At 39.4% G+C, this 11,609-nt stretch overlaps 1 protein-coding gene across 1 annotated transcript; it reads right to left on the reverse strand.

The window, feature by feature from the left end:
• Nucleotides 1-561: 561 nt before the first annotated feature.
• On the reverse strand, nucleotides 562-963 carry LOC137709068 (uncharacterized). The gene has a single exon (XM_068448209.1). The coding sequence runs from the start codon at nucleotides 961-963 to the stop codon at nucleotides 562-564; it is 402 nt and encodes a 133-aa protein (XP_068304310.1).
• Between the last annotated feature and the right edge of the window lie 10,646 nt (nucleotides 964-11,609).

Here is an 11,609-nt window from a genome sequence, read left to right on the forward strand (position 1 = left end):
GTGTTCGTCAGAAAACTTTGCATACGCCAGTGTCTGGGCCTTTATCGTCGCGCGTCTAGATTCGGCGGAATAATGAGTCATAAAGATGATAACGTGCGTTTGAAGGTATAACTTGAGCTTCCAGAATGCAACAATTGTCGCCAAAGTTAGCTTTTAAATTTATGGTAGCTAGTTTTTGCATCGAAAAGAGCTTTTGAACTATGGAATACAAGTACTCGAGCCCCCAGCTCTTCTCATATGAGGGTAGAGCTTATTGCTGCTTCAAATACCGTCAAACATGAAAATAGCTCCTCCGCTGCTTTCTGTTTGTTTAGTAGGGAAGTGATGTCATGTACTTCTTTAAGTCCTTGAATGCTTTCTTGCACTCATTGTCATGTTCGTCTCATTGCTCTTTTTCAATTAAGTCGAAAAAAATGCTCACGTTGATCAGTGAACCGTAAGGGTAAACGGTTGAGTGAGGCTACTCTTCTAGTCAAACCTTGAATCTCCTTCAGAGTAATGAGGGACTTCATATTCAAGATCACTTAGACTTTCCTTGAATGTGCATCGGTGAGCCTCGTCCTAAAGTGCATGCTTCTTTACCAAAGTGAAAGAGTCTGCCAGAGTTAGATCTTCTTTCATGATCAATTCTCCAAACAACGAGTAGTCTGCTGGGAATCCTTTTTGAAATGCTGCACTAGTTATCGAGTCGTTGCATCCGAATATCTTTACCTTCTCTGCTTTAAACCTCTTCACATACTCGTGAATTGACTCATTTAGGTTCTTCTTGACATTGGACAAGTGGTCGAACTTCTTCTTGATCGAGCAATAGAATGAATATTCTTTGATGAAAACTAAAGAAAGTTCGTCAAAACTCCTGATGGATTGTGGCTGCAGGGTGTGGAACCAATCTTGTGCCTCGCCTTGTAGAATGGTGACGAATATCTTGCACATAAGATTGTCGTTGTTTCGATAGAAGATCATTACGCTTCAGTAATGCTTTAGGTGTCTTTCCAGGTCTTCATCCCCTTTGAAAGATGTGAAATGTGGCATGTTAAACTTACGTGGAGGCTCTGCCTGCTCGATCTAGTCCGTGAAGGGTGACCTACTTATGTTGGTCACGTTCTATCGTAATGCCTCATCAGTGACCTTGTTGCGTTGGAAATCGCGCAATCGTTCAATCATGAGCCTCTCTACTTCTTCCTGAATTTACCTTTGTTGGGGTAGCGGAGCTCTCCGCTGCCCCCGATCGTGACCTACTGGTCTAGGCTACTCTTCCATGTGTTTGGTTCATTTATGTCGCGACTACGGTGCATGTGGTACGTTTTTAGCAGGCGAACGAATTTCTCACAGATTACCGGTTGAACTTGAGCAAGATTGAGTAACTGCTTCTCTCTGTCCGTCATGCCGCCTACTCTGATGTAAGGTGGAGGATGCTCCTTGCGGGCTTAACAGCAAATGAACATTTCACCTGGAAGGCTGTTCATGTTGATTATCGGAGTGTGGCCCCAACCGTGAATGTATGCTCATTCATGGGCCTAACCGAGAGTGCACGCTCCTCTGCGCGCTAAGACAAAAGTATATGCTATCTAGGGGGCCCAGTCGGGAGTGTCCACTGCCACAACGCTCGATTCGTGACTGGTCGAGTGGCTGTTTTCCAGGACGCTGCTAAAGAGGTTCGTCATCTACCCTTGTCCTACTTCGGAACACCTCATCTGGGGCATGCTGCATCATAGTGTGCTACAAAAGCTGATTCACCAAGGTCGTCTGCTGCGCAAGGGTGCTCGTCAACTCTATGATTTGTCGTGACAAGATTGATTCACCATTTGGGTTAGAAAAGCTTGGATGGTGTGCGTCTCCTTGAGCAATGGAAGTGTAATGGACTCCGGGCGCGAGATTTGAGTTAGGATATGCAAAATCTACTAAAAATTAAGGTGAAAATACCCCTGGTTCAATAGTCAGTCTAGACATTTGAAGCCGGGACGGTTAAACCAATCTTGGACTGGTTTGGAACACTTGGAAAGCCTCGGGAGTGGGCTGGATCTCAGATTGGGCCGCAGGAGCGGGTCGAGTTACTGGAGCAGGTCGGACCGCTAGCGTAGGCTGGGCTACGTGTGTGGGCTGCTCCACATGCGATGCGCATGGGGGCTATTCCTGGGCTCAGCTCGGGAGAGCTAGGCTCACAAGCTTGCGAGCGCTAAGCTTAAACAGCTTGGGTAGTGTGTTGAGTAGAGGAGTGCAGTGCTTGGGCCTACGTTACTGGGGTAGTGGCTTGGGCCGCCTTTGGCATCTGGACTTGCTGGTACACAATGGTGTGGGCTTGTGGTTGCCTAGCTACTCCCTACTCGCCGTGGGCTCGCCAAGGGTTGCCACGGTGGTTGCTACCGTGGTGGCTACCAGGGTGGTGTGACTCCACTAGCCGTCACATTGAGCCTCGTGGATCGTCGTGGTAGGGTTACATCACGATCTCCACCCCTTGGTCCAAATTCATGAACTTAGGAAGTTCCATTCGTTGTGTTTTCCGAATCTCTAGTCATTGTACTTTTCTTTTACATTTATTCAAAGAACTTTATAAAAAAAATTCTAGGAATAAGAACGTACAAAAAAATCTACAAATGAACAAGAAATGAGAAACTTTGAATACGAGAGTCTTCTTCGAGCTTGTGAATCAAGACTCTCAATGAAAGCACCAATTTGAGGATGCAAATTTCCGCCATCTTCTCCTTTGACGAAAATGCACCTACAAAATAATAACACGTAAAATTAAGGCCTAAAACCTCACGTGCCCACAATGAATTGGGGGGGGGGAGTGGGGCGGCTTTGGCCGAAGAATCTCCAATGTCAAAGTTAGAATTTGAGAGAGAAAGTGTTTAGGAATTTTTGGGGAGAGAATGAATTAGCATTTTAGTGGGAGAATGAGGTTATGTATAGGGGTGTGGCCGGCCCTCTTTGGAGAAATAGGGACCGGCCATTATTGGTAGAATTATGAGTTTAATTGCAAGATATTATGTGAAATAATTGTAAACACGAATTTTCCTGAAACAAGAACACATGTACAAAATAATATTTTGTATTGATTTTAGGGTTACAATCTCTTTTACAATTTGATCCTCTAATTCTATCCTCGTAAGGTGTAGATTTGTGAATGAGCTATTGATCCAAATGGTCGTCGGGGCTTGATCTAGGGATAAACAGTTATGTGGATTTGTTGATGTTGTTGATCCAAGGGGCCGTCAGGGCTTGATCTTAGGATGAACGGATCTTCAAGGGCCTTCGAGACTTGATCTTGAAGAACAGTTGATGAACGGATCTTCAAGGGTTTTTGGGCTTGATCTTGAAGAACAGGTGTGTGAATTTGTTGATGTTGTTGATCCAAAGGGTCGTTGGGACTTGATCTTAGAATGAACGGATGATGAACGATGAACACTTTCTTCAAGGGCCGTCGAGGCTTGATCTTGAAGGTTGAGGGAAGTTTCTTCAAGGGCCATCGGGGCTTGATCTTGAAGGAGGATTTGACGAAGAACGAAGAGGGCTTTCTTGATCCTTTGGGATTTGCTTGAGAGTTTTAGAGTTTCAAAGCTTAAGATTTTGGTGTGATGTGAATTGGTGAAATGAAATGAATGAAATTGGCTTCTATTTATAGACTTTTTCAAGGCCTAATTTTGAATATAATATTCAGATGAAATAAATCATTTCTGCCAAGTGTTGACACATGTCCTATTTGATGACTTTTCAGATTTTGTTCGATTTTTGTTGAGTTACATGATACGTGTAAAATTTATGTGACACGTGAACGTTGAAATTTTAATTATTGGTCAACACTTATTTCACCGAAATTTTGATGTCTACAAATGCCCCTACTTCAAGGCGCGTCGTATACATGTGCTTGTCACGTGTAGAAGATGCGTTTTGAAGTCCCTTAATGTAAATGTCGATTATTTCACCGAAATTTCGATGTCTACAATAATATCTTGCAATTAACTTGGTAATCAATCCTAATTTAAATAGGATAATTGGGAGTTACCTTTTGAGTGGAGATTTGATGAGGAGTGATGAGAGGGATTTGAATAAATATCATTTTGATCACCTTTGACTCTTCCTTGATTGAGCAGTTATTGTCTGTTGCATGCGTGTGGGAATCCCGGTGTGCCTTGAAGGTAATTTTGTCATTTTCACCTAAAAGTTCACGTGTCACTTCCATAATTTTCTTGATTATTTTTTGCTCCACAGTTACTTTATTTCTTTTTTGTGGGAAACCACAAAGGTAAAACACATGGTTACTTTGTTTTAGGGCATCTTAATGCCACGTTAGTAAAAAAAAATATGGTTACTTGTTATTAGATTTTTTAACACAATAAGAAGGACTGCTTCCTGATGCCCTTGTGTGTATAACTATATATATCAAATGAGACTATAAGGATCCAAGTCTTTGCCTTTACCTTCTTTGCTAGCCTCATCACAACCCAAAGTCATGGCACGCCAAGAAAACATGTACCCCTTTTCATTTTTGGGGATTCCATCTTTGATGCTGGAAATAATAACTACTTCAACCTTACTTCAAAAGCAAATTTTATTCCGGGTTAATAATCCAAATGCCTCCTGAATTTTTTTGAGTTTTCACAAAAATCCTTCAGGTTTAAACATTACACTAACATCCCTAAATTTTAATTCACTTTCACATAATCCCTTCAAGAAAACTTTACCCCTTTAATTAATTATCTAACAATAAAAAACATATCTAACAATAAAAAAAATTATAAGTAAATAGGAAAAGATCAAATTAATATTTTAATTTTTAAACATAAAAAAGGAAAAGAAGGCTATAATTCTTCCATGCAAGCCGTGATGATCCCAAAAACTTCAGGGGTTTGCAATTGGCATGATTTGATTGTTTCGATTTTTTTCCTTCTCAGGTGATAGACCTTAAAAACTCAAATAAGTCGATTCAGGAAGGTGGAGAATATGTTGGCTTGGTTATTGGCAACCTTACATACATAACACAAAAAAAAAATTATGAATATTTGGGATGAGTTACTTCGTATGCATTTTGTCAGGAAATATACAAGAAAGGATGAAGGAAATTTGGATTTTCAACCTTGCCGCCTCTCGCTAACCTACCGAGCCCAAGAGTACATAAACCAGGAGATACAGGCCCCTCTACGGAAGAAGTTACACCACTAGTGAACTACACAATAATGTACTTGCTAAACTCCGACTAAAGCTGTGGAGACAGCTCCAAGGATTCAAATACTCAAAGATTGATCTCTACACTAACCTAAAAGAAATAATTAATCACCCCACCAAAATATGAAATATATAGGGCTTTTTATATTAGCATCCCACAAAATGTTGAATGCACCCCACATTAAAATTTAATATTAAATAACTTATTTACCCTACTATGCAATGGCAATTTTGACCTTATAAGGTTAAAAAAAATAATAAATAAATAATTCTATATACACCCGAAATCACTTTTAACGTATTATTTATCTTCTTCAACTATCAAAACTCATCCGACACTCCATTGTTGAACAAAATCCTAACCAATGAAACTACAAAAATCTTGATTGAGAAAAATTATTTTTAACGAATGAAACACGAAATCGATATCGGAAGCTTCACATGAGATAAGACTTCAATTTTTTTTATTGTTATAGGGATTTTGACGAATCGATAATTATTAAATTTTGCTTTTGATGCGCTATTCTAGCTTCTATGTTCGTATTCATCTTTTAGGGATCACAGGGATTACTTGAAGAATTAAACACCTAAAATAACCACGAAATATTAAAAACAGATGACATGGGTTTTAATGGTGGAATTAAAAACAGCCCACATATGCTTTAAATCTCAGGTGACATCTTTCGTCAAAATTCCAGTTGGCATTTTTTGTCCAAATTAAAAGCTTTATAAGATTTGAGAAATGTGAGGTGTATAGAAAATATGGGGTGCATGTAGAAAATGTAAGGTGTATATTAAGAATGTGGGGTGTGAGGGTATTATGAGGAAGTATGTGGGGTGTATTAAGATAATTTTTAATTGAAAAAACAAATGTATGGTGTATTAAGTATGTGGAGTTTATTCAACAATTTGTGGATTGTTAATATAATAAGTCAATATATAGCTACCTATTGTGCCTTCTGTTGGAACTAAATAGGACAACTTGGAAGACATGACATCTGTTTGTATTTGTCTGTTTGAATTCCGACAGCTAGTCTCTATGTAACGGCTAGCTTTTATTTTGTTGTTGGTGGATTAGGTGTTGACTTAGTCTCATAGGACAGGTGTATGCACCAGAGTAGGTTCTTAATTTGAAGGGCTTAGGTTGCTCTCAAAGTAGCTGTCTCTGTTTTGTAGGGAAGAAGAAGGGATAAGAATGTATGAAGAATCCAATGTTGATTTAGTGAAAGATAATGTTATTCACACATTCATTTTACTTTTCACACATCCTGTTAATTTTTTATCATTGATCTTCTTTAATTCATTTGATCCGACCGAGCCGAAAATTAAGAAAGATCTATGAGAAGTAAAATGAATGGATGGATAGCACTACCCTTCAATGAAAGGCTTGCTGAGTTGCCATGACTAGCTCGAGCACTCTTCTCTGAAAGCCTCTTGATTTGTTCTTCATTTCCTTGCTCTGAAATTACCTCACACACACACACACACACATACAGAAAGTGATGAGGGACCATCTAAACGGTCACACAACATTACAAAAGACAGACCAAGAAGAGACATTAAAAGACCCATCAAGTTTCATGATTAATTATTCAATAGTTTGGGAACTGGTGGTTATTAAGTTATGCCTAAAGACTTGTTTTATGCCTTTATTGTAATGTTATATCTTATTTTCTTCCCTATAAGTTTGCTGGAAGGAGGAGAGGTATTTAGTTTTTGGAAATAAGACAATATAACTCTATGAGTTTATCAATCAAAGAACTCTATTTGCTTCCAATTGCTTTATTGCTTTCCTATTCTCTGCAGGACAACTTGACCTGCATCAAGTGGTATCAGAGCAACTCCTTGGGACCGCTGCTGTCAACCTCTCTGTAGACCGATGGTGCAAGGTGGTCATCGCGGTGGACGTGGTCTGGGACGCAAAGCTCGTGATATCGAGAATGAGGATTTGAGAAGACAAGTGCAGCAATTAGCAGAGCGATTAAAGCGCTTTGAAACCCGAAGCCGTCGAGATGACGAACTTCTCTCAGATGATGATATCAATCCCTTCGGGCAGCCCAACGACAGGTTCAACGATATCAATATGAAGGTTGATATCCCTGAATTTGAAGGGAGGATTAAGCCGAACGAATTCATAGATTGGTTGAACACCATTGAGAGGATCTTTGATTACAAAGATATCCTTGATCACCGAAAGGTAAAGGTTGTGGCAATTAAGTTGACCAAGTATGCATCAGCTTGGTGGGAACAATTAAAGGTACGAAGAGAAAGGATAGGAAAGTCTCGAATTAGCACATGGGAAAAATGAAGAAGAGTTGAGGAAGAAATTCCTACCTGAAAACTACATCCAGAAGTGGTACTCCAAGTTGTATAATTTCCAGCAAGGTGGAAAATCAGTAGATGACTATACTGGAGAGTTTGATTTACTGATGGTTCGATGTGGTGTGGATGAGCCTGAAGAGCAGACAATCGCTCGTTAATTGGGAGGACTGCGTAGAGAAATTACATGATGCAAAGAAGTGGTACTCAACATATGATGTGGAATTCTACGCTATAATTCAGTCTCTCCGACATTGGCGTCATTATTTAATCCAAAGAGAGTTTATTTTATTTTCTGATCATGAGGCTTTGAAGTATATCAATGGTCAACATAAACTTAACACTCGACATGCGAAATGGGTAGCTTAATTGCAAGAGTTCACTTTTATTATTCAACACAAATCAGGGAGTCAAAACAAAGTTGCTGATGCATTGAGCAGGAGATCTTCTTTGTTAACTTCTATGCATGCATATGTGATTGGGTTTGAAATGCTTAAGGAGTAATATGTGGAGGATCCTGATTTTGGGAAGATTTGGTCTGATTGCCAAAGTGGGAAAGCTTCTGAATTTGTGTTGCAAGATGGGTATTTATTCCATGGCAACCGGTTGTGCATACCACGGTGTTCATTGCGTGATATTATAATTTCGGAATTGCATGAAGGGGGTCTCGCTGGCCATTTTGGGCCAGATAAAACCTTGGGACTTGTTAAGGAGAAGTTTTATTGGCCAAAATTACACAGAGATATGGCCAAGCATGTGAGTAGATGTCAGGTGTGTCATATAGCCAAGAGTAGATCCCAAAATACAGGTTTGTATACTCCTTTACCTGTTCCGGCAGCACCTTGGGAGGATGTATCAGTGGACTTCATATTGGGGCTTCCAAAAACTAGACGTGGGGCTGCTCCATACTTGTTGTGGTAGATAGATTTTCCAAAATGGCTCATTTCCTTCCATGTAACAAGACTTTCGATGCCACCTGTGTTGCTGACTTATATTTCAAAGAGGTTGTCAAACTCCATGGCATACCCAAGTCCATCACATCAGATCGTGATCCTAAGTTTAGTCATTTTTGGAGAACCTTATGGCGAAAAGTGGGAACTGGCCTTCAATTTAGTAGCTCTCATCATCCTCAAACCGACGGTCAAACGGAAGTGGTAAATCGATCGCTCGGGAACCTTTTGAGAAACTTAGTTAGAAAAGAAAAACATAATTGGGATTTCACTTTATCACAAGCTGAGTTTGCCTTCAACAGGTCCAAGAACCGGTCAACTGGAAAATGTCCCTTTGAAATAGTTTATGGACTTATTCCAAATGGACCTCTCGATTTGATTCCTCTACCAGTAATTGACCATTTTAGCATAAATGCCAATGATATGGTAGCACACATCAGAGACCTACACTCTCAAGTCACAAGAATTCTAGAAGAGAGCAATGAGAAGTATAAGGCTGCAGCAGATAAACACCGAAGACCCATGGAGTTCAAAGAAGGTGACTTGGTGTGGATTAGTCATCGTAAAGAAAGGTTCCCACATCGACGGTTTGGCAAACTTCATGATAGAGCTGATGGCCCTTTTCGAGTAATGAAGCGAATTGGTGAAAATGCATATCAGTTAGAGCTACCTGGTAACATAGAAGTGTCTGCAACTTTTAATGTAGCTGATTTGCAGCCATATTATGAAGACATTCTGGAACAAAAGTCTGACTCGATGACGAACCATTTTCAGCTAGGAGAGAATGATGAGGGACCATCTGAACGGTCACATAACATTACAAAAGATAGACCAAGAAGAGACATTAAAAGACCCATCAAGTTTCAAGATTAATTATTCAATAGTTTGGGAACTGGTGGTTATTAAGTTATGCCTAGAGACTTGTTTTATGCCTTTATTGTAATGTTATGTCTTAATTTCTTCCCTATAAGTTTGCTGGAAGGAGGAGAGGTATTTAGTTTTTGGAGATAAGACAATATAACTCTATGAGTTTATCAATCAAAGAACTCTATTTGCTTCCAATTGCTTTATTGCTAGCTGCTTTTATTTCCTATTCTCTACACGACAACTTGACCTGTTGGATTTGGTATAAAATTGGAATTGTATTCCTAACTAAAGTAAGAATCCTAGTTGTAATGAGTATAGGAAACTTGGACGCAAGTTTCCGGGTGATGTTTGGATTCTAACTTAGTTTAGGACTAGGTTTGTGGCTAGGTTGTCTAGTATAAATATGTGTAAACCTTAACGTTAAGGTGTGTGAATTTGAGAGACTTGAGAGGCAAGAGAACTACTGTGAAGATTAATGTGAGTTCTTTTGTAATCCTTTATTAATTAATAAAGTGAGTTTCCGTTGTTCATATCTTTGTGTGATTGTTTTGGTTTAGTCATCTTGCTTGTGTTACAACAAGTGGTATCAAGAGCTTGGTTCAGTGATTAAGCCAAAACAATGGCAAAACCTGAAGACTCTAGCAAGAGTAGAGATGATGGGGGCAATGAGGTTACCAAAACATCGGTGCAAAGTGCTAGGTTCGAGATCGAGAAGTTTGTCGGGACTAATAACTTCGCTATGTTGCAGTGCGAAGTTAAGGATGTGTTGATACAACAAGGACTACCTGTAGTACTTGAAGATATGCCTATGTCGATGAAAAATGAGGAATGGCAGCGGCTGAATGCTCATGCATGTTCCACAATTCGGTTATGTCTTGGCAAGGTACAAAAGTATGGTGTGATGAATATTTCATCGGCCAAAGAACTATGGGATACACTGGAGTCCAAATATTTGAAAAAGAGTGCAAAAAATAGACTTTATCTTAAAAGTAAGCTTTATCGTTTCCAATATAAGGAAGGAACGAAGATGATTGATCATCTCAAAGAGTTTAACAAAATGATTGTTGAATTGTTGAATTTAGAAGAGACGATCAAGGATGAAGACAAAGCGTTGATCTTGATGAATTCTTTGCCTGAATCCTATGAATCATTTGTTACGACATGGATTTATGGTAGAGAAACTATTAAATTTGATGAGATCTCAAGTGCTGTGATGAATCATGAAGTTCGAAATCTTGATATACAAGAGAGGAACAACTCTGAAGCACTAATGGTGAGAGGAAGATCAAAAGAAAGAAAGTCTGCAAATAGGAAGAAAAGCAAGCCTCGCACAAGAGGTAACTCAAGCAACAGAAAATTCTTGGATAAAGATGAGTGCGCTTTTTGCCATGAGAAAGGACATTAGAAGAAGGATTGTCCTAAAATCAAGGCTAAAAACAAGGAAAGGAAATATGAGGATTCACAGGCAAACATGGTTAAAAAGAAGACTGGCAAGAAGTTGAAAGTCTTAAGAAGTGATAATGGCAGGGAATATACTTCTGATCCCTTCTTCAAGATATGCAAAAAGGAAGGTATTACTCGTCACTTTAGTGTTAGAGAAACTCCCCAACAAAATGGCATTGCATAGAGGTTGAATCGAACATTGCTGGAAAAGGTGAGATGTATGCTTTCACAAGCAAAATTGCATAAGAGATTTTGGGCAGAAGCATTAAATTATGCATGCCATATTTTGAATCGTCTAGCTTCTGCAACTTTAAATGGTAAGACTCTAATGGAGTTATGGTCAGGAAAAATAGCTCAAGACTATGAAAGACTAAGGGTTTTTGGGTGTGATGCTTACTACCACGTGAAAGAAAACAAACTGGATCCGAGAGCAAGGAAAGTTATCCTTTTAGGGTTCAATAGTAGCGTCAAGGGATTCAGGTTGTGGAGCACAGAACTCAAGAAGGTAGTAGTGAGTAGAGATGTGACGTTTAATGAATCCCATATGAAACTTAGAGAGGACAGGAATGTTGTCCATGAGGTGGAGCTATCAACAGATAATTCTCAAAAATCAAGCACTGAGAATGACGAACAAAATAGGGACGACCAAGAAGAAAGACAAGACGAAGAAGTTGTGGTTGACGATATTCAAGAAGAATGCATTGCCAAGAGGAGAGGAAGAAGAGATGTTGTGCTTCCTGCCAGATTCAAATATTGTGTTGCATGTATGGCATACGCGTTACCAGTAATCAAAGTTGATATCCCTACAAGTTTTACTGAAGCAACGAGTAGTGGAGAAGCAAAGCATTGGCATGAAGCTATGGATGA

Source organism: Pyrus communis, chromosome 11 (assembly GCF_963583255.1).
Source record: "Pyrus communis chromosome 11, drPyrComm1.1, whole genome shotgun sequence".
NCBI classification, from domain to species: Eukaryota; Viridiplantae; Streptophyta; class Magnoliopsida; order Rosales; family Rosaceae; genus Pyrus; species Pyrus communis.

Excerpts from the sequence above, each read along its gene's own strand:
- LOC137709068 (XM_068448209.1), bottom strand. The coding sequence starts at position 963 with ATGATCTTCTATCGAAACAACGACAATCTTATGTGCAAGATATTCGTC.